The sequence below is a fragment of the Sardina pilchardus genome, chromosome 18, assembly GCF_963854185.1.
Source record: "Sardina pilchardus chromosome 18, fSarPil1.1, whole genome shotgun sequence".
NCBI classification, from domain to species: Eukaryota; Metazoa; Chordata; class Actinopteri; order Clupeiformes; family Clupeidae; genus Sardina; species Sardina pilchardus.
Window position 1 is genome coordinate 31321515 of NC_085011.1, and position 24578 is coordinate 31346092.

Below are 24578 nucleotides of genomic sequence, written 5' to 3' on the forward strand. Positions count from 1 at the left end.
CTGATACCATATAGTTATTGTGAAATGACCTCATTTAATTCATCATAACAACAGATAACAGGTCACTTATTATGTCACAATAAGTAAATCCTAAAGACGTATTGCTTCGGTAAGTACATATTTACAGCAGTTATTACCATTTTATTTTACCCTTAAACCCAAGTTATTTGCATTGTTGTTGAATAGTAATTGCACAGTAATTGCCTAGAAATGACACATTAATTATTTGTAATATGTGGTTTAAAAATATTATTACCATTAAATTGCATACATATTACCATAACATTACCCACTTATTACCGATCTGTAATGTAAAGTGTTACCCCACCCTCTCTCCTCCCTCAATCACACTCATTTTAATATGCTAACTAGAAGGCCACTCGAAAACTCAGACCTCTGCGAAGGCAAAATGGCTTATTCCACAATATTAATAAGAGTTAAAACTCATTTGAGGATCCATCCGTTCTCGAACCTGCTACAAAATGTAATAATTTTTAAAAGTTTATTAGCAGCGATTGCGAGGTAGAAGTGCTCTTATCAGACAAAATGGTAAAGATACAGTAGCCTACGGCTTTATCATCTGTAATTAATAACAGAACAAAAAAACAGTAGAGGCAGAGCGTGGCAGTGGCTACAAGGGTCAGAGACGGTGGCAGATTTGGCCAGTCTGCAAGTGACAAGGTTCACATAACGCGGTTTGGTGGGCATTTCAAGCATTACAAAATAACTGCATTAATTAAAAGGTCATTAAATCACTCGTGTCCGAGTAAGAACACGCATCGCACACCCATAGTAGAAGTTTATCCAGGCTTTGCCACAACGATTTCTGGATCATATTCCTATAGTGTTACAACAATAATGTGAATGCTTACTCGAGGAAAGTCAAAGTAGCCTTTGCAGTCAGTCATGGAAATTGCTTCAATTCGCACGCGGATCATCTTGTCCCATTTGTATTTTGTTTTACTGAAAACTGTCGGAAATATGTGAAAACACCCGGAAAATGTTTTAGACATGGACATATGTGTGAAGCCGACCACATTCATTGCAGATTTCGAGGAAGGAAAGCTCTTCGAAATCTGAAATGTTTGATAAGCAAGTGAATAATCATGTATGGAACTAAATGAAGAGTTTGGTTCCAAAACGCTATATCCACCATTTTAATGAATTTTCATAAATGTTTTTTTTATTTATTTTGTTTTGCAAGTAATTACAGTGGAACTGTATTGGTTTATGTTAAGTTGATTTATCTTTACTCAATCAAAACAAAACAACTGCATTTTTATTTATATTACCTGAAATACACAGATAAATAACATGACTTTTTAATGTTTTTAAAAATGGATATATAGCGTTTTGGAATCAAACTCTTCAAATATAGGCACTATATCTATACGTTTCACATTAGGCTACCTAATTCTTGATATCCTCTGATAAGACTACAGTTTTAATTGTAGATATAGGCTGTTGCGTAGTTTGGTACTATTAACGCATGTTGCATGGCCCATTATCTAGAAACATATGCCTATTTCGAAGTGCTATTTTTAATAGCCCACATTTCACAATATGCTGTGCAAATAAAGGCCTTGATTCGTGATCAGCTAATGTTGTTCCGCTGCATTGCGTCTATGTGTCGCCAATTGACGATACACACTGGAAATGTGCGTACGCCAGGCATGAAGCTTGCGTGGAGGACCGCACATTCTCACGTTCAAGTCAGTCTTTGTACATCCGGACGTGAGCGTGAGAGTTAGCGTACGCAGCATTTTTGTGCGTACGCAAGCTTTGTACATGAGGCCCCAGGTTCTCAGTCTGTGTGGGAAAGTTCTTCAGACGTGTTAGCAACAAGCTAGCTGCAGCAAAAATCAGTCCGAAGTTATTCCTAATCTTCTTCACCCATCACCTTTCGGTCATAAAAAGCTTTTGCCTCCTCTGGTGTGTTCAATTTGAAAGTAGAGTAGCTGGAATTTTATCCCTTTCTGGTATAAGGCTTGCTTGACGCCGTTGAATTCAGCCCGTCTCCTAGATAAACTGACGCTGTAGTCTGGGTATATCCTCAGGGTAGCATTTCGGTATGTAGCTGTGTGCTGCCTAGCCCATTGCAGCATTCGTTCTTTTTCTTGAAATCGGTGAAAACATACCACAAAAGGACGCGGGGGTACACCAGACTTTTTAGGCTTTTTGCAGATTCTGTGCGCTCTCTCCAGAGCTGGGGCAGAGTCAAACAGCGCATTGCCTGTAACCTCCATCAACATGCCTGACACAAATTTGACAGTGTCCTCAACACCCTCACTGTCCTCTGGAACATTTACAATCCTCAAATTGGCTCTGCGTGACCGATTTTCTAAGTCTTCAACAAGATCCATCAGTGTAGCATTCTGGGTTCGTAGAGTCTTGATAGCTGCTTCGGTTTCGAAAATCTTGTCAAAGTTCTCCCCAGCCAAGGATTCCGTTGCAGTCAGACGCTGTTGAAAGCTGTCCACAGTCTCTTTCAGTGCATTCATCGAAGTGTGTAACGGTCCAATAGATTCTTGAATGAGTGTTGAAATATCTTCTTTCAAACTAGTGCGTTGTTTGGACAGTTCTTCCACCAGTTATGTCATGGTTAACCCAACGTCGTTGGAAGAGCGGGCACTAGCAGGAGAATTAGCCATTGCTGTTAGCTTGTCAGCAATTGTGTTCCCTGCAGTCACCAAAGCAGTCTGTTTTGCCTTTTAGAAGCCATTAGGTGCGTGTGGCCATATAACACAAAATAATTCGTATGTAACTTAAGTCTTGAGACCCTAATATTAAATTCGATAAAGTAACGTGCAAGTTAGGTCGGAGCTCCTCACATACGCTGCTTACTCCATCATGACCGAAACCGGAAGTCGAATTTGTGCATGTTTAACACTCACATTTGAATGTGTACATTTTTCAAACCCCATTTTCTCCCCTGCCTTGCTTAAAACGTGCTAAATGTAAAGTTTTAAAATTGCCTGCCTGACATTTTGCTTGCTCACTTAGCGGAGTAGAGGATCGGGGTGTTTGGAGACATGCTTTATTTTCTTCATGTGGTAGCTGGCAACACCATGTGGCATGCATAATATGTACCCTTCTATGCAGTACATCTTCTTTGTCCATATCCTGTTTGATTTCCAATCCCATATGACCTGTTCCACAATAACCAGCTTGATCTTTGAGCAGATGTTGAACATTTATTTTAAACTCGAAACTGAGGGTGTCAGAGAACTTGAATTGGAGGCATGGATAGACAGTATTTAGCAAATCATCAAACGTGTGTCTGCATTGGATAACAGACTCTCCTTTTTTCTTTGCAGTGAATTTTGACCATTTTCAAATTCTTCGTGCCATTGGGAAAGGGAGCTTTGGAAAGGTGAGAAAAGAATCATAATCACTCCAACTATAATTTTAATTAAGCCTTACTTTACACTGACATAGTGCCCTAAATTTCACTGCAGTCTTAGTAGCTTCTCTCCATTCACATATGTCAAAACACTGGCATCAATAAAAGCTGATTCTACTCTTCCATGCTTCCATCAACAAAGAATTAGTTTATAATTACATGTTTTTGTGCTGATGAATTGAGCCCTGTCTTCTGCACTCCTTGCTCAAAACGTCTTGGATACAGATGCAGAATGAGGTCTAACTGAATGTGTTCTGTAGAACTTTTGTTCGTTCACCTGTGAGTACTGAGCCATTAGCACAAGCTCAAATAGTGTACAAATGTGGATACAGATGTGTAACGTTTCGGCCTGACGGTCTTTGTCAAAGGCATACAGCAGGTAAAATAAGTATTGAACACGTCAACATGTTTTCCACAAAGTATACTTCCAGGCTATTTGCATGACACCAAAATTAGTATTAACTTAGGTAATCCAAACATTAATGTCCATAAGTAAAGTAATGAGTTAAAAAGTGGAATGGCAGAGGGAACATGTATTGAATATGCTAAGAGCAGTACACAAAGGCAAGGAATGGCAAGAAATGAACTGGAATCTATAAGTAGCTAAAGAGTAATTGTCCCCCTATCTGTGCAAATTAATATAGGCAGGGTTAATACATATTGATGGGCTATAAAAAGGTTTTTCATTATCAAGGTATTACACCTACGGAGGTACAGAGTGCTATCAAGGACCTTAAAACGGGTAGTGGCTCTGGGCTGGATGGCATTGAAGTTAGATTTTTAAAACTTGCTGCTCATGTACTTATGTACCCATTGTGTGATCTTTACAATATGTCTTTATCCACCTATGAGCTTCCCAGTATATGAAAATCTTCATGTGTCACTCCCCTGCATAAAGGAGACTTGAACAACTATAGATCAATATCTATCATTTGTTCTGTTGTCAAGGTGTTTGAAAAAATAATTTATAATCAATTATCAATTATCACTTTATCTCAACAAAAATAACATTCTTACACCTTTTCAATCTGTTTTTTGTTCAAATCACTCTACCGTTACTGCACTCTTAAAGGTAACCTATGATATTCTTTCTGCTTCTAACTTTTCTAAACTAACCGGTGCCATTTTCATTAATTTTAACCAAGGCATTTGACCTGGTTGACCATTACATTCTTTTGGATAAGCTTCATGCTATGGTCTTTCACATACTGCATTATTTTGGTTTAAAGCATACCTGCATAACTGAAAACAATGTGTGGTCATTAATGGGAGCAAATCCGATACTTTACTTCAACAATTTGGTGTGCCTCAAGGTTCAACGCTTGGTCCTCTGCTTTTCTCTATATTTATTAATGATCTTCCCTCCTTTTGTAAATGTTCTGTTCAGCTTTATGCTGACGACGCAGTTCTCTACACAGGAAAACAGATTGAAGCTGATTTGTAGTCCGACTTCAATAATCTACAATTCTGGCTTGCTAATAAATTACTTTTAATAAAAATAAAACACATATTATGATTTTTGCCACTTGGCAGAATATTAAATCTAAATCTAAAATTCAATCATTACGTACTTCCTGCTTAGACAATACCCTACTACAAAAAGTTGCTCATACAAAATATCTTGGTCTGTATCTCGATTCTGAGATTTCTTTTAAACACCATATTAATCAAATTACACATAAAATGAACTATAATTTATCAGTCCTATTTCGCTCAAGAAACTGTTTTCCATTTAAGGTTCGTAAAAAGTTTGCTTTTCAATTAATTCTACCGCTAATGGATTATGCAGACTCTGTCTATTGTATTGCTTCTAAAACCACACTTGCTCCTCTTACCATGTCTTACAATAGACTCTGTACGTTCATACTTAACTGCCCATTCTCAACTCATCACTGCACCATGTATGAACTCCTTGACTTGCCTACACCTCATATTAGAAGACAAATTCACTGGTCTCATTTTATTTTCAAATGTATACATTTTGACTATCCTTGTTATTTAGAACAGCTTTTGGTTCCCTTTTCCTCCACTCATCTTTTAAGACATACTATTTAGCTTTTTTTCTTTGTATCTGTTGTGTCTAAGTCCATAGGCAAAAAATCTTTTATGTTTAAAGCACCTTCTGATTGGAATGATTTACGAACTAACATTCGCTCCATCTCATCCTCAACCATTTTGACTCAAGTTTTGTGTGTAGGTTGTAAAACCGTTCCCACTCTCTTAACTTTCTCATGCTTTATGTTATTATTAGAGTGCATGAAAATGCACTCTACTGTTCTTCCAAAGTCGTCGTCTTATCAGAGTGCAGAGTAATTGGTTTCAATTACACAGTAGCCAGGATTTCATGCCACATTTTACAGGCTACCGCGGCTACTTTCTAATTTTCATTCTTTTAGGGAGAAGCATCGTGTAGGGTCTAGCTACCTCGGATAGAGAGAGCAGCTATGCTGAGCAGGCATAGGTGCGAGCAGGCTAATTAAAAATGACGAGTGAAAGATATTCTCCGTTTTGCGAATGTGTAGGCTATGTTTCGATGTCTGCTGAAAAAAAGCTATAGGCCTATTGTTTCTACAATTTAAGCTAACTTCTATGTGAATTCGTGATTCAGCATTGAGACACACATTTTAACGTCTTGGGGACACAGAGCTGTAGCCCACTGGTTAGAGCTTCAGCCCCTACGTCCAAGACTTGCTGGTTCGATCCCCAACCTGTGTATGGCAGAAGTCATAGATACAGTGGGTGTTGGTTGACATTGGCCGCTTTCACGAGAGATTCTCATGAGAATCACACGTGAATCGCGTGTATTTTATTTATTTTTCCCAAGTGAAGCTGCAATGTCCCAAACAACCACCAGGTGGCACTTGTGAGCAGGGTTAGGAATGTCGGCATTTACCACTAGCCAAACAGTCCCAAATTGAATTCAATCCCGAAGCAAGCTGAACATCTTTTCTGCTTTTAATAGCCTAGTCTCACGACAAAACTTGTTTTCATTTCATTTCAAACCTTTATTTATACTCGTAGGGCATTGAGGTTTCCCTCATTTACAATGACGACGAGTTTACAAGAAAAGGTCGTGCATTAATAAAAAAAAATAAAACAATAGAAGGGACATATAAACACATTTAATTTTTTTAAAACATATCATTTCAAATATATATATATATACATATATATATATATATATATATATATATATATATATATATACATATATATATATATATATATAAAATGAATAAAACAAATATATAAAACAAATAAAATAAGTAAAAGAAGTAAATAAACTAAAAAACTAAAAACAGTTACAAATTGATGAGCAGAGATGTGACACTAATTGCTTAAATACATCAGCAGAAGGCAATAGCTCTAGCTTTAAAATTTGTTGCAGAGCGTTCCAGGTGCTAGGGGCATCGAAAAGAAAAGCAGCTTTGCCAAGCTCTGAGTGTACACTAGGGACCCTGAGAGTGAGCCAGTTGTTAGATCTAGCTTGGTAAGATCCAAGGTTCCATTGCAATAAGGAGGAGATATAGGGCGGTAGTTTACCACTAATAGCTTTAAAAACAAACAAGTGCCAATGGAAACTGCGCCTCGAAGAAAGAGAAGGCCAGCCAACCTTACTGTAAAGAGTGCAGTGGTGTGTATTATAGTTATCCCCAGTGATAAATCTAAGGGCAGAATGATAGACGGAGTCTAATTGCTTTAAAAAAGATGCTGTTGCATGCCTATAGATGACATCACCATAGTCTAAAACTGATAAAAATACAACCTCAACAACTCTCTTCCTACTGATCATGGGAAAGCTGGACTTGTTTCTGTATAAAAATCCCAACTTCTGACGGAGCTTGGAGGCAAGGCTGTTAACGTGGGACTTAAAAGAGAGCTTCTCATCAAGCCAAAGTCCTAGATATTTATACTCAGAGACTCTCTCTATAAGAGAGCCATCCACAGTTAAAATATGATGTTTCCTAAAATCAGCCACTTTAGCTCTTGAGAATAACATAAATTTGGTCTTTTTAGAGTTAAGAACCAATTTAAGATCAGAGAGAGTGTCCTGTAGTAAGTTAAAAGAAAGCTGTAAGTTGTCAACTGCAGCCTGAGGGGTATCTGCAGTACAGTAAACTATGGTGTCATCTGCATATAGGTGGGCATGGCAACCAGTTAGGGAAGAGACTAGTTTGTAAATATAAATAGTGAAAAGTACAGGACCTAAAACAGAGCCTTGAGGGACACCTTTCTCAATGGAAAGGAATTCTGAATTCCCAAGTGGTGATTTCACACATTGACGCCTAGAAGATAGGTAGCCATGAAACCACGCACAGGCATCCGTGTCCAAACCAATATCAGACAGCCTTTTCAGAAGCAGCTGGTGATCGACTGTGTCAAAAGCCTTTGAGAGGTCGACAAAGAGGGCAGCACAGTGCTTCCTTTTATCCAGGGCAGACATTATGTCATTGGTTACCAGGGTGATGGCAGTGATGGTACTATGGTTAGGCCTGAAACCGGATTGGTGAGGACTAAGAATTGAATGGTCTGACAGGAAACACTTTAGTTGGGAGTTGACTAAGGTCTCAAGTACTTTGGCCAGGCATGGAAGTGTAGATATTGGACGATAATTATCTAGATTATCCCTATCACCTCCTTTATGCAATGGAATGACACGGGCAGATTTCCAGACAAGCGGGAATACGCCAGAAGAGATGGAGAGATTAAAAATATATGACAATGGCTCACTAATTGCCGGAGCAGCTAGTTTTATAAAAAAAAGAGTCTAAGTGATCCTCACCAGTAGATGACTTAGGATCTATGGACAGTAACATTCTGAGGACCTCAGTGGACATAAAAGGCTGAACGGTGAAATGGGTGACACGATCAGGGGGAGGGCTAACAGCAGGGACCTCTGCGGGAGGGGGACCAGGAAACAGCTTATCAAATAACTGACCAGCTTCTGAGAAGTGTTTATTAAAAGCGTGTCTAATATCACCCGGATCTGAGATCACACAGCCATTTACTTTGATACTGATGGGGAGAGCACTAGAGGGCCGACTTTTAGTCAAGTTAATTGCACCCCAGAACTTGGCAGGATTTGAATAAGAGTTGGTGACTAGATTTAAAAAATATTCTGATTTAGCTTTCCTAACAGCTGTAGTACATCTATTTCTGAGTTGTCTAAAAGACAGCCAGTGTTGGGGGTCACCAGAGCTCCTGGCTCGGGACCACGCACTATTCCTCTCATTCAAGAGAGAGGATAGCTCTTGCGTCACCCAAGGCACGACCCTGTCTTTAATCCTAGCCTTCTTGAATGGTGCATGCTTATCAACAAAGTAATTAAAAGTAGGGGCAAAGGAGTCAAGAGCTACCTCCGCGTTGCCACACTGGCCAATGAAACTCCAGTCAACATCTCTTAAATCCTCCAGAAACCACTCTGCATCAAAGTTTCGAAAGTTCCTCTTGGAGACCACATGGGATGCAGACTTTTTTACCCGCACATCTCTAACACAGACAATGGGACAGTGATCGCTGACTCCCAGCTCAAAAACACCACTCATAGGAAATTTATCAGGCTTATTGGTGAAAATTAGGTCCAGGAGTGTGGATTTGGAGTAGTCATTGAGGTTCGGTCTAGTTGGCTCAGTAATCAACTGAGATAAATTTAGACTGCTCATGAAGTTTTTAAACTGCATAGAGGCATCACTCAGCCAATTCAGGTTTAGGTCCCCTAAAACAAGTAATTCACCAACAGAGAATTTAGCGATCATGTTCACTAAGGTGTTCGTAGCATGTGAGTCAGCTGAAGGAGGACGGTAGATTCCGACCACAGTCAATGGGTCTGAACCCCAGTTTACTTTAAGAGCAAAAAATTCAAAACACTTAGGAATTGAAACAGCATTTAAAATGGACACTGAGAGACAAGATTTCACATTGTTATTGTTTATGAAGGTGTCTTCTGTTAGCCTATTTTATGAAGAGGCATCTGGCTGTTTCGTTTAGGTTTGTTTTGCTGTCACTAATGGTTTCATGAGGTAGGCCTAACCACTAAAAGCATAAGCCTATGTCCTTAGCACAACTGTGTTCTCGTTTTTGGGTCAATTCATACATTTTATTTCAAATGTGTGGATAGGCCGATGGTACGCTTGTTTTTATGCTGGCAACAAAACAAAATGGTTCACAAATGTTATTCTTGATTCTAAATGCGGGAAACAATTAAAAAATAAAATGTCCCATTTTCCGACGCACAACAAACCTCTTGCCTATAGCCTATAGGCTATGTTTATTTGAAATGTAAGCTGGCTGTTGTCAAATTTGTAAAATAAGATAGGCCTACTGGAGAAACTATGGTTTATGCTCTCTTATGCTGCTTCTTTCCAAACCGAATGCGAAGGAGGGAGAATGAATTACGAACTGAACGGTTTTGATCAGGCGGGAAACAATTAAATATAAAAGGTCCCATTTTCCGAAGCACTACAAACATCTTGCCTATTTAAATATTCTATTATTTGGGCCTATTCTAAAAGTTTTCGTTAGAAAACAATTTCATTTGAATTATGGACTGCCTTTGAATGAAGTTTGATCGGACTTTCAGTTCACAGAGGAAAGTTTCAAGACGCTAAGAAACACGTTTGCCCCGTGGCATTAACGGTGGCTTAATTTATTTCAAAAGGATATGACATGAATCCGGTTGTTTGTCGTTCTACTTGTCTTTTTTGACCTATAATGATTAAAGGGGATGCATCTCATATATCACTGAATTGCAGCGTAGGCCTATTGAATATTGACAGGTTTGAAAATCGTAACATTAGGCCTATTTTCAATCAATACAAGTTGAAAGCCATACATGTTTTGTCTTTGTTTTGTCTTCTCCTTTATTTTGTTCGGCAAATTTGACAACTGTCAGCTTAAATGTCAAATCATATTTCCTTCCCTTTGTCGCCCTAGTAGGCTATTGAGAGAAACGCAGAGAAACGAGAGAAATTGAAAATAAACACTGAGAGTTCGTAAATAGGCTAGGCTAAATGTTTGCATGGGTAATGGACAATTTCAAGAATTCTGGTGAGATGCCGTGTACAGCTTGGATGCTCATGAGCAATGACGAGTGGATGAGCGATTTTTAAAATCAGCCATGCGATCAGTCAGAGGGTCGGATTCGGATATCTGTGTGTGCGGATTTTTCTGTCCGAACCCAAAAAATGTCATTCTCTTGATGGTTTCTCATACTTAGGCTATGACAATACGTTTGTTTGTGTGGAAAGCCTGATTTAATTAGCCTAAGCAACTGTAGGAAGGCATTCAGAAATGTCAAAAGGTGAGCACAGAAGCTCAAACGGGGCAACAAGCGCCAACACAGGCACGCACAAGAAGCCCAATCATATAGCCACTTGAAATTAAATGAACATAGCTCAATCACAAATGGCCAAACTAACAGAACAAAACACAAAAGGTCCTGTGGACCTATCTAAATGAAATTCTAATCAACGCGTGTCGCCAGCTATAGCTTAACATCAACATAGCGCAAATGAGGGTTATTGACATGAAAATCAGCTCTTGCCTTTTTCATCGAAAACAGTAGGCTACCTATAGGCTACTTAACTGCAACATGAGATCTATTGGTATAATCTACCTATGAAAGTTTGGGCTATGTTCTTATGCAGAAAAATGATTGCATCAACGGTGGATGGACAACTTTTTAAAAATGTAGGCCTATTGCATTGTTGCGCTGACACAATAGCCTATAGCTTAAACGAACGTATTTTGTTGTCAGTAGTTGAACACATTTCTACACATAGGAAGACAGATGTGAGAGAAATATTTTACATGTAGGCTATTTTATTTAAAAAAATGTCAAAATGTTCAATGCCTTATCGCGCTAATCTGACTGAGTTCTATCCGCGAACCTGATTTGTTTTTCTTTCTGCAAACACTAGGCTACGCCAGAAATGTGTTGTTTGTTATTTGTTGCAAATCTCCCGACCACTTTGTCGACCAGATACGGCAAGACCAAGACAAGACCGAGGCAAAGATACTTAAATACCCCTGGCTTTCACTTCCAGTTAAAGTAACTGAAATTGTTTTTGGAAAAGGCCTACATTGTTGCAGGTAGACAACACGGCTATTTCGGTCCATTATGCATTGTCGATCACAATAGGTTTATCTGCAGTGGGCACCAACTTTTTTTGATGAATTGATAAACATTTAAAAAGTGGTGGGGACAAAATCGTTCGTCATAAAAAAAGTGGTGGAGACATGTAGCCTACCCGGTCCCCGGCAAAAAATGACGCTGCTGTTTCCAAAAGCCGAAAAGGAGTAGGCTCACTGTTGCAGACGCACACTCAACATAAGATTGCTAATGATGTGTGAAACTGCTCTGGGGGGGTGGGGGATTTTTTTAATTAGTCTTCTAAGGCACAGAGGTCAGCTCACAGAGGGGGGATGGTACAGTTAGCTTCCAACACAGATGGCTCGCTTTGAGGTAGGCTAGCCATCTGAATGGAATGCCTCAGTCGGCACGGCAAATGCTTGGAAAACCACTCAAAAGTCAAAGACTAGACTAATCGTTATAATATTTTCTATGTTTCAAATCACTTGATCGCAGATGTAACAGAACCCTCACCAATTTGAGTTGACAGTGGGATTAAATTAAGAAGTATTTAAATTAAGAATTTAAATTTAAATTAAGATGTATTTCCTGATTGGGGAAACCTTTAGCTAGTTTATTTTTCTTTCAGTCCATGGTTCCATAATACCATTCGATCGTGCTGCAAATTTTCAGACTTGAGAAGCACGCATCGCATCGGCAACTTCGCTGCTCAGTAGCTGAATTTTCTGTCCAGGAAGCCAGCAGTTCGTGAAAAAAGCTGCAGATCATAGACAGAGAAAGCATATGCTCTGAGAACAGAACACAACTGCATGTCAAGTGTAGCCGAGGGCCTGTCTACGCAGAAACAACACGTTTTGATCGTGCGTTTCAAGTTAATGCCGCGAATATCAAATTAACTCGACTGACTGAATCCCTTATATTTTTTGGCAACTGTTAAAATATTCAAAACCATGCACTGAAATATCAAAGATAATGGTAAGGCATGGTAGGCTACTGTTCTTCGATAAACAACCAATATTTAGATTCACTGCTCCCGTCCTCCGCTAATCAGAGCGCAATTCGAATAGCCCACGGAACTACGATTAAAATATTTATGCTTTGGCTACTGTATTTCAGGGCCTACACCACCTTGAAAAATGTCTCTGCCCCCCGAGAAAGTAGGTCTGAAGCCTACATATTCACCAATCCTTATGGATTACTCCACAAAGCAAAGCAAACTAACCAGCGGTGGTAATTTTCGTGGAGTTAGAATGAACTACTTGGACACAGACCGGTAGGCCTACGCGATTTCAGCATCACTCTGGCTCTGGTTTCGTTTTTTTTTTTTTCGCGAGCCGAGTCCTGAGGACATGATAGAAGCCAGCGAACTAGCCTTCATTCTCCTCGGAATGAGCCATTTAAGTACGAAGCTGATAAAGTAGCCTAACCTAAATATAGCCTAGACGTGCGTTTAAAACTGGTTCTGGTGGCAACGGCGCAGCAGAGTCAGAAACGCAACAAGTCCTCAACATCGTTAAGATCATATAAAATGTATGTCCCCAGCACTTATCAAACCAAGCTGTAAAATAGTGTTTTTGTCCCCTGAAAATAAACCGACGCCCTTGGATAGATAGATAGCTATCCAAAGAGAAATTACAGAATTACATTCATGAGGAAATATGTCAGATTACGGAACTATGATAGAGACGCAGTCTAACTCAATAAAACTTGTTTGCATAGTGCTAATCACCCTCACTGTTGTCAAACTCTCGAATGAAACAAAGTGTTATTTCAATCTGCTGCTTGTGTTAATGGCAATTTTGAACTATGACAAATAGTTAGTTAGTTCATGCTCGTCTTTTTCGAAGTACAGAGCCTTGCGAAGATTTTCAGAGTGCCAGACTGAATTGACAAACACCCGAAAAAACAAAACAATAAAAGAGTTGTAGTGTTGCAGTCTGTAGGTGACTAGGCTCCTAGGGATTTCTGTTGGCATTTCCGAAATATACTATATGGGCTGGGCCACTAGAAGTTGCTTCCTGGCCGCCTATTGAATGAGTAGAACTGGGCTACAGTATCAATCACACCGCAGCAATGCTACAGCGGACTGTACTGCCACCTAGTGGCGGTAAGTTGTAATGGGGATGGGGAGGCTGTGAGGCTGTCAATGCCGCAGTGATGTCTGTAGCCTAAGATCATGTCCACACGTAGCAAAACGATCTCCCCCCACTCCGTGAACTGGTTAGACGTGTATGGGGGAGGGGGAATGATCGGTTTCAAATAGGCTATGTTTGCAGTGTGTTATGTATAGACCCCGAAGCCATTTGCTTTGAGAATAACGGCTGGCTTATGAAGTTAGTGGCTGGCTAGCTGGCTCAGCCAAAACCTAAATGCTGCTGCAGCCGCCAAAGTTTTCATGGCTGATAGTGGCTTTAGTTGCCACTTCATGTCTACAGAACATGCAACTGAGTCCTGTGTAGCCTATCGTAGCAACGAGCACAATACTGATGTGGTGTATCCAGTGGGAATCGTTTATAGGCTAACGTTTATTTTTCGCGTGTGTCTCTATGATATAATTATCTTTAGATGCAAAAAGTCTAACTGGCTTAGCCAAAGTTTGTCAGATGGCGGCTCAATTTGGCTTAGAAAATTATTGGCTGGCGAAATTATTTTTCGTTAATGGTAAACAGTATTGTGATTCATCCGTTTATTTCAGATAGTTTGTTATTAAAAACCATTAACAAAAAATAATTGTTCGTCGATGTTGAAAACGGTCAGTGAATTCAGTCAAAATGAGCTACAAGATTTCGCTCGTGCCGAGTTCTGAACCCGGGCCTCCTGCGTAATAGTCAAGGGAGTTAACCCTGCGCCACTTCACATTTTGGTAACCTCAAGATTGGAAATAGGATAGGTGTTTGACGCAACGTAACTCAGTCAGTCCAGCAAATATGTAAGAAAATGCTTATACATTAGTCTGAGCTTTAAAAGATAGCCTACAAGTGGAAGAGAAGATATACAACTAAGAATGTACATAGGCATACGCGCCCTACGTACATAAATAGGCTACGGCGAATTTCAGCTGAAAACATTGTTTACACATGTAGGCCTGCCTTACAGAACAACGTCGCAACTTTTTCAAAACAAACTCGCATTTTACCACTGTAAATCACCTCCATAGACTATGCTATGTAAATGAAAAATAGTTATTAAAATAAATCACATATATAATACATATTGCACATGTGTTATGGTAAAATATTATTCTCATGCCCGACTGACAGGAAAACCTTGCGACATCTGCTTTGAGAAAAGAGAATAGCAGCCTGGACAAACATGGCCGAACGCGAGACAACATAGTGTTGTCACATAAGTGAGCGCAAAATAGCTCTAAACTAGCTTGTACCGGTGTGCTTTTGATCATGTAAAAATTCTGGGTGACAAAACACGCGTATTTAGGAAAAGTCGTGAACGTAGGGTCCTGGAATTTAATCGAGTGAAAAGATTTTTTTTGTAATCACTGCGGTCAAAAGACCGCAGCCCGGCAGTTCTAGGTATATCTAGGTCAAACCTACACGGCGCTTCTAGTAATACGCGTCAGCGGTCAAATGACCGGCGCTTGGCACTTCTAGTGTTAACGCTGGTCCCTGCGCTATTCTCACCACTCCTGCCACGTCTAACACATCCATGAATACTCTCATCTATGTCGGGCAAATGGTTGTGTGTGTGTGTGTGTGTGTGTGTCTGTGTGTGTGTGTGTGTGTGTGTGTGTGTGTGTGCTTGTGCTTGTGCTTGTGCTTGTGCTTGTGCATTTTCCTCGCTTTACCTAACATCTCCACAGGTTGCCTCATATAGTAATTTACTAGGCAAAGACGCAAAGTGGCTATCAGGCTTGCTAAACGACCAACCGTCATCTCCCAAAGTCAGATTTTCTCCTTCAGAATCAGAATCGGCGAAAAGGAGACCTATCACGTCAGTACATGTAAACATTTTGCTTGTCATTTAGTTTAAAATCGTGCTTAATCCAGTAATACTGCTTCAGCTAACTAGCTCTGTGGCTAACTATCTCCGGTTTCTCATCCACGAGTTTGAGTGGGATTTCCTCGAACATTTTGCATTGAAACATGACGTCCTTGTGCTCTCGGGTCGAAGTACGGGATGTCTGCCAACTAGTGGTGGGGAGTATGTTTGAGATTTAGCACTCTACTCTGAGAACTGCTGTTTTATTCAGTAATACGTGATGTCGCAATGTGGCGACTTTGGCGCCTAAAGGGTTAACACATTTCTTTGATTCACAGCACCTAACTGCATCTTACCGCAAACGTGCAACTAGTTAACTTCCTAAAGAAGGCGAAATCTCTTGTTTGCTAAGGGTCAGGGTCAGTCTCTCTCAACATTGTATTCAATTTTTTTTTTTTACTCTTCATAAACTTTTGAATGTGTAAAGGTGTTCATTAGATACCAACCTTTTGTGAACTTGTGAATTTCGCCAGGCATCTTCTGTGCACCAAATAGGCCAAGCCTCCACGCTTCCAAGGATGATCTTGGAGACAATCACGGTGTGCGTTTGTGTACAGTGTGTGCATATAGTGGGGAGAACATGTATTTGATACAATTCCCATAGGAGCAGGAGGATTTTTTATATGTTTTTATTTTAAAAGGCCAGCTATTTCATGGATCCAGGATATTATGCATCCTAATAAAGTTCCTTTGGCTTTTGGAATTAAAATAGCCCCACATCATCACATACCCTTCACCATAGCTAGAGATTAACATGGTGCTTTTTCCAGTAAGGTTATTAGATGCATAATATCCTCCTGGATCCATGAAATAGCTGGCCTTTAAAAATAAAAACATATAAAAGAAATCCTCCTGCTCCTATGGGAATTTAAAATAGGGGTCAAATACTTCCTCCCCCTAGCATTTGAGGAAGAACATTTATTTATTTACTTTATTTATTTATTTGGTTGAGAACACAGACTAGCCAAACTTGTCAGCCTATCTTGGCCATAGAATACATTTACCATGTGGATTGTGATTTTAATGGCACTTTTATGTCTTCTTCACAGGTATGCATTGTTCAGAAGAAGGACACAGAGAAGATGTATGCCATGAAGTATATGAACAAACACCAGTGCATAGAGCGAGATGAGGTCCGAAACGTCTTTAGAGAGCTAGAGATCCTACAGGAAATTGAACATGTTTTTTTAGTAAATCTCTGGTGACTATCTTGTGTTTTTCACTTAATACTTTTTGTGCTCTGCATGTGTTGTAAAACAGATAGTATGAGAAGTATGCATGTATCAGACATAGGAGAAGTGACTACTGAGCATGGACTGATACATTCATTCCTGTCTTTGCATGTATTTTTACGGAGTAAAAACATTTTTAGACTAGATTATATTCTATCATCCTCAATTTATTGCAAAGTCCCACCCCTCTTTGTTACTGATGCCAGGGGCCTCATTTACAAAACGTTCTTAAAGGGATAATTCGGGTTTTAAGACACGAAGTTATATGGGTTCCCCGTCAGCAACGTTGTGCATCAGCACTGACTTACCCCGCAACAGCGTCCTGTGAGCCGAGATCCAGCCGGTTTTTGATGCTGAAGAAAGTAGTCCGGCAAGTTTCTGGGGTCACGAAAGTAAAGTGTTTTTCTTTTCAAAACCATATGCGTTCAAAAGAGTGATATATTTGCACCACAAAAATGTTGTCCAGGAAAAATTCAAACCTCGTTATCACTTACTTATTTTTCGCGATTCCTATCACTGCGCGCTACTGACAGCTGGACAACGTTTTTGTGGTGCAAATATATCACTCTGTTGAACGCATATGGTTTTGAGAAGAAAAACACTTTACTTTCGTGACCCCAGAAACTTGCTGAAGAAAATAGTCCGGCATCAGAAACGATCAAAAAACGGCTGGATCTCGGCTCACAGGACGCTGTCGGGGGGTAAGTCAGTGCTGATGCACAACGTTGCTGACAGGGAACCCATATAACTTCGTGTCTTAAAACCTGAACTATCCCTTTAAGCACAGATTTGATCTAAGACTGTGCATACGCTCAAATCCATGCCAACGCTCAGATTTATAAAGACCGTCTTTGACGTGGAAAAGTGCTTATATCCACGTCAGGTTCCAACCCGACGTACAACCATTTCCTTGTGGTAATGCCGGGGTACTGCAAGTAATCTGAGGTCCAAATACAATGAATTCTCAAAATTCCAAGAAGACCAACGATCTCATGTATTTCTCTACCTATATGCATAATCAATATCAGCAGAAGTTGTAAGGGTAACGCTTTAGAATAATATGTGCTTATTAGCTATTAACAGTGCATATTAAGCAGTTAACAATTATTTACTAACAGTTAGTTAACTGGTGTTATCCTTTAATGACATTAACTAACTGTTAACATACAGCTTGTAAGTGTTAATAAGCAGCCTTTAAGTTACTTACAAGCATAGTTGTTAACAGTTAACGTGTAGCTTGTAAGTGTTAACAAGCAGCAATCTAAAACGAGAACAATGTAGCTAACAGTTAACAAGCCATTTCTTAGCTACTTGTAGTAAATTCTGCAGTCCCCCAATCTAAAGTGAGAACCATGTAACTAATAGTTAGCCTAACGTTCTATCTTTAGATAACTAGATCGATTAAGCTGTGAGAAATGCACCTTCAAAATTGTTGCAATTTGTGGGAATTGAACCTGGGCCGCCTTGTAACACCGCATTATGTAATAACACTGCATTATGTGATAATGTAATAAATGTGCACGCAATTATGTAATAATTACCACAATTTGTAATAATCTGCTGCATTAGGCTACATTCAGACTAAGCGTCTACATTCAGACTAAGCGTTTTTATTCCAAAAACAGCCGGTGGCATTTTTTATTGCGATAGGCAAAGTGACTAACGTACATGTGGACACAAAACATCGCGAAAGAAAAAAATGGGGTTGACTATTGCTTTAAGTATGTTAGGGCAAAGTTGTGAAGTTTTAGTTTAGTTTTAGTTTTAGTTTAGTTTAGTTTCAAACAAATATTACAGTAGGGTTTTGAACTTAAAATGGGTAAAGTGAATGGGTCCCCCAAAGAAGCTAGGGAAGCTTATAGGCGGGGGCCCAAAGATCATAGGGAAGGTAGTGGTACAGTAAAGCATACATAGTGCACCAAAACACTTAACATACATTCTTACATTACAATCATACACATACATCCCAGCGGTCCATGAAGTGACAATATTTATACTAGATATAGGTTAGTAAAAGATTATTTTTTAGTTGTTTTTTGAAGTTGGAGATAGAGGGCAACACCTTAAGGCCATCATCAATCCTGTTCCAAATCTGCGGCCCCCTACAGACAACACTCATACTAGTGCGCAATTTTCGGCGCAATTTTCCTGAGATTTGTGATTTAGTTCTAGTTGGGTATGTGTGCTGGGGACTGGAGATTGGAACAAGACTACTTAATCTAGGGTTGAGCCTATTGACAATTTGAAACATAAGACAGGCATTATGATAAACATTTAGCTCAGCCAGTTTTAATAACTGGAAACGATGAAATAGGGGATGGGTGGGGGAATTTATCTCTGACCAGGACAGAGCCCGTATGACTTTCTTTTGCAAAGACACTAGTTTGGTAAGATGGCTGGTAAAGGTGTTGCACCATATCGCATTGCAGTAGTTAAGATGAGGTTCAAAGAGAGTTTTGTATAATGTGAGAAGGGCAGACAGTGGAAGGAAGTGTCTGATCTTGTAAAACAGGCCAACATACTTGGACAGTTTGTTTACAAGATGGTCAATATGACATTTAAAGTTGACACAGTCGTCAATATGGACCCCAAGGAATTTAGTGGCATGCACTCTTTTTATTTCCTGCCCATTAATTTTAATGAGGCAGTGACCAGTATGAATCATCTTTTTGTTAGATTTAAATAGCATGAAATTTGTTTTGCTGACATTTAATGACAGTCTGTTATGGGGCAAATAACCATATGTAGTCACTTCCGCACACACTGAAAATTCCCTCCCCCTGCCTCCATTTGGAGTTGTAGAGTCATGTGGTTTTCTCTCAGCCAATTAGGGAAGATCAAGCTATCTTACAAATATTGACATCATAGCATCTGACCAATTAGCAGTGGACTACAGCACCTCAAACACAACCATCTGGCAGAAATCACATATTTTAGGTTTTTGAACCTGGCTCATCCCACAACTATCATAATAGCATCAAAACTGAACATTGTAAGTTGATGTAACTCCCACATTATTTGGTTGAATAGTTGTGTTAAAGATTGAGATTGTTGTTATTTGCATAGCATTTTTAAAAATGAGCTTATTGTTTGGCTAAAAACTAAATGCACTATATTTGATCATACGCCCTATTCACATAAGTGGCACAAGTGTCCATTTTTAGACATATGCCTGGTTTATGTATCTTTTTAAAATATAATTAAATGGCACACAGGTGCTTATTGTAAGTGTGAGACCTAGTACTGTGTGCATTTATTTTAATGACTCAATACTGGTTAGTGATAAAACACAATTATGAGCAAATATAAGTGGTAATTTAGTGATTATAGTTGTTTTTCGGTTTTTATACACTGGTACATAGGAGTATAGCATTCATAGTACTAGGCACCTGTGTATGCCATTCATGCCATTTAATTATATTAAAAAGATACTTGGTACACGAGTCCATGTACCAAGTTTGGTTTTGATACATGCAGGGGTTGCTGAGATATAAGCTCACTTTCTGTCTGGCGGCTTCGCAAAATTGGCAAAAATGGGCAAAATTGGCTGTTACGGGCGAACGGTAAAAGTTCCGAAGAAAAAACTGAAATGGGTTGGTGAGGCATCAGCTGAGGATGCTCTGTGTCAATTATGGTGTTGATTGGAGATTTTTTTTTTCAAATTCACCCTCTATTTTTTTTCCCCCCCAGACGGGCAAGGACATATATATGATAACTTCATTGACCATGATTTGCTATGCCAAGATGAAAAATATTGATTTTTTTTTTTTTTTTATGTCCTGAAACATCCCCCATTAACTTTCTGAAGTTAAAATTTTGAATTTCCAAAGATTTCAATGAGTGCCCTATAAAGGGTTAAACCAGGAGTCCACTTTGGTTAACTCAGAGTTCACTATGTCTTGTAAAATAAGAGGGCTCCTGTAAGATGTGAACAAATTTGTGTCGTCAGCAAAAATTATTTTATAGAATATTTTAGAGGAATTTACAAAATCATTTATATAGAGAATAAATAAGAGTGTCCCCAAAATAGAACCCTGGGGAACCCCAAAGATTATGGGCTTATAGGTAGAGTTATGATCATTTACATGGACATACTGTTCCCGCTCATATAAATAACTTCTGAACCATTCAAGTGCTAAACCTCTGATACCATAGTGATGTAATTTATCCAGCAAGATATCAAAGTCAATGGTGTCAAAGGCTTTTGATAGGTCCAAGAAAATACCAATACCATACTTGCCCTCTTCAGTGCAGTCATGAATTTGTTCTACTAAGTCAAGTATTGCCATACAGGTTGTACTCTTTTTTCTAAAACCGTATTGAGAGGGGACAAGGATACTTAGTTTATCAAGATAGCCACTGAGTCTATTGTATACTACTTTCTCCATTACTTTGGAAAAAGTGGGTAGGATTGATATGGGCCGGTAGTTGCTCATATCATTTCTGTCACCTGATTTAAAAATTGGAATTATCTTGGCTATTTTAGTCATTTTGGGTACAGCACCAGTAAGTAAAGAAAGGTTAATACAATGGGCCAGTGGCTCTACAATAATGTCGGCAATAGCTTTCATGATATTACTGCATGTTCCATCTACACCAGCAGTGTATGAGCTCCTCAAGTCCATGATGATCTTGAGTAGTTCAGTGCTATCAGTTGGTTTCATATAAAATGAATGGATGTAGCTACCAGAAAGAAACTGCTTGTATGTAACACCCTGGGGTTGACTTATCTTTTTAGACAGATTTACACCTATTGAGGCAAAATGAGTATTAAAGCTCTGTGCAAGATCAACTTTCGCATCAACAAGATCAGGCAAAACAGTGAGTTTACGTCTCCTGTTGAGAACTTCATTCAACACATTCCATGACCTCCTACAGTCCCCCTGTGAAGCTTGTAAGAGATCTGTATAATGACTTCTTTTGCTCTTTCTTATGATCTGTGTTAGTTTATTTTTATAAGAAATGTATTTCTCTTTATTTAAGATAGAAGGATTTTTCATCCATGTCAAACATTTCCCTCGGACACCTAAAACAAGTATCTCAACCGATTTTCTGTCACCTTCTCCACTTTTTACCTGTTGTCATGGGAAACCACAGGTCTCGTTAAGCCTCATATGATTGGTCAGTTGTAAAAAAGACAGCATGACGTAAGGCGTTTTTCCGCAAGAAGTTGAACATTTCTCGACTTCGAGCTGCAGAAAAAAGACGGTTGCCGTCGCGTTTTAAAAGAAGCCGGCAACTTTTTTGAAAACACGTTCTACTCCATAGGGTTATAATGTAAAACAGACGCCGGCAGCTGAGAAAAAGACGCTTAGGGTACGTTCAGACTAAGCGTCTTTTTCTCAGCTGCCGGCGTCTGTTTTACAGTTGAGAAATGTTCAACTTCTGGTGGAAAAATGCCTTACGTCATGCTGTCTTTTTTACAACTGACCAATCACAAGCGGATTAACAAGACCTGTGGTTTTCCATGACAACAGGTAAAAATGGGGAAGGTGACAGCGGTTGAGAGACTCGTTTTAGGTGTCTGAGCTTTTGGGAAATGTTTGACATGACTTTACAACTTTGTCACAACATATTAAAAGCAATAGTCAACCCCATTTTTCTCTTTCGCAATATTTTATGTCCACACGTACGTTAGTCACTTTGCCTATCGCAATGAAAAACGCTTCCGGCTGCTCTTGCAATAAAAACGCTGGCAGATTTTTTTTTCAAGATGAGAAAACGGTCTGCACAACTTCTTTTGTCAGAAAAAGACGCTAAGTCTGAACATACCCTTAGTCTGAACGTATCCTTATGTGATAAAATTCTTGATCGCAATATGTAATACATTTTTTTAAAGAATGTAACAATTAGTGCATTATGTAATAGCCAACCGAAACTGACATTGAAACAGCAAAATAATTTGTATTTTACTCAAAATGAATACTACAAATTCTTGGCCTATGTTTGTAAATGTAAGCCGCACTAGCGAAATTTAGGGGAAAAAACAAAGATGTACGTATACAAGCCGCACTGGACTATAAGCCGCAGGTGTTGGACCGTAACCGGTAATATCCATAGGTTGAGAAGCCCCCCCAGTGGCCGTTAGCTGTAAAAACACACAGATTATCCGCACTGTTGTATAAACCGCAGGGTTCAAAGCATGGGAAAAAAGCCGCAGCTTATAGTCTGGAAATTACGGTATTTAAGCAACCAAATGAAGAACAATTCAGCTGCAACAAACAGCCTAACACACTGATCACACAATGGAACTGCAGAATAATAAAGTGGATTCTGACAATGTTCTTTACCTACAACAAGCCATTGCTCACATTTCACACACATATAGCCAAACTACCAGAGGGGGTTGTCATCAGAGAGCTGCCTGTGGTAATTCCATTTGACTTATGCTGCTCAGTCACTTACGCACTCCTCCTTGCACCTACTAGTTTTCTATTGCTCAGTTGCACGTCAAGTCAATAACATGTCACCGTGTGGGAACTGGGCACACTTTGTGCAGGTGCCTGTGCTAGCTGCTGAGGTCTAACATACAGTGATTGTTGAGAAGGAGGAGAAATTGGTGGTAGGTTTACCTCAGGTCTCCCTACTGGAGGGGGGGAGCTGGGAATAGTGCACAACGCAATAACTAAAGTCAATCACTCCATGAATTGTCTCTCAAACTGGTCTCTCATACAAGCTACACTCTTAAAACGAATGTGTTGAAAATAGCCCAACTTGCGTTGTTTTTTAACACATCTCTGTGTGCAGATAGGGAGTACACATTTTGCGTTATTTCTAACACATCACTTGTGTCACATTGTGTTACACAGAATTTGTGTCATTTTTTTGTAACACACTTTTGCGCTATTCTTACACAAAATCAACACGTGTGTGTCAACTTGAATTACTACATTTACTACTACAATATGCTGTAAGTATTACTGTAATTTTTAGCATAGAAAACATCACAGACAAACCAGATTCATTCACCATATTTTTTTTATTAGAAATATCACTAATCATACAATGAAACCTTTTTATCTCATTTTATGGATTTCAGAATCACTAAATAAATAAGTTAATAAATAAATTAGTAAAATGTTTGCAACATTTTTTTAAATTAACGATTTTGTCTTTCTTCTCTATTACGTGTGGAGGTGCGCTTCAAAATATCTAACAGTCTTGAGAAACACCTCTTCACGCTATACAGTGGGAACTATATTTCACACATGGGCACACAGAAGTGCATATCACACTTTTGCGCTATTCTTACACAAAATCAACACGTGTGTCAACTTGAATTACTACATTTACTACTACAATATGCTGTAAGTATTACTGTAATTTCTAGCATAGAAAACATCACAGACAAACCAGATGCATTCACCATATTTTTTTTATTAGAAATATCACTAATACAATGAAACCTTTTTATCTCATTTTATGGATTTCAGAATCACTAAATAAATAAGTTAATAAATAAATTAGTAAAATGTCTGCAACATTTTTTTAAATTAACGATTTTGTCTTTCTTCTCTATTACGTGTGGAGGTGCGCTTCAAAATATCTAACAGTCTTGAGAAACACCTCTTCACGCTATACAGGGGGAACTATATTTCACACATGGGCACACAGAAGTGCATATCTTCATGTTGAACGATGGCAGGATACATCAGAAAGTGTGTGGACATGTCTCAGATGATAATCAAGCCTCCTAACTGGGGGGGGTGCAGTGTGTGTGCGGTTCCGAGAGTGAAGTTAGACATAGAATTAGGTGCGGTGAATTACTCTGTTATAAGCTTGAGTTGTGGCTGTAACAGCAACTCGGTTGCTATTAAAGGTCCCAGAGAATGGATGAATTGAGTATTGCACTGTG

The 24578-nt window shown here is 39.1% G+C and overlaps 1 protein-coding gene and 1 long non-coding RNA gene across 2 annotated transcripts in view; one reads left to right on the forward strand and one right to left on the reverse strand.

Moving 5' to 3' along the window:
• LOC134064343 (uncharacterized) overlaps nucleotides 1-24578 on the reverse strand; it is a 190387-nt gene that overhangs the window by 67614 nt on the left and 98195 nt on the right. The window lies entirely within an intron of this gene.
• Nucleotides 1-24578, forward strand: part of LOC134064340 (serine/threonine-protein kinase 32C-like) — a 247095-nt gene that overhangs the window by 34501 nt on the left and 188016 nt on the right. Inside the window, exons 2-3 of the mRNA XM_062520260.1 lie at nucleotides 3318-3373; nucleotides 16541-16692. Of these exons, the coding sequence (XP_062376244.1) occupies nucleotides 3318-3373; nucleotides 16541-16692 (208 nt within the window). The remainder of the gene's footprint in view (nucleotides 1-3317; nucleotides 3374-16540; nucleotides 16693-24578) is intronic.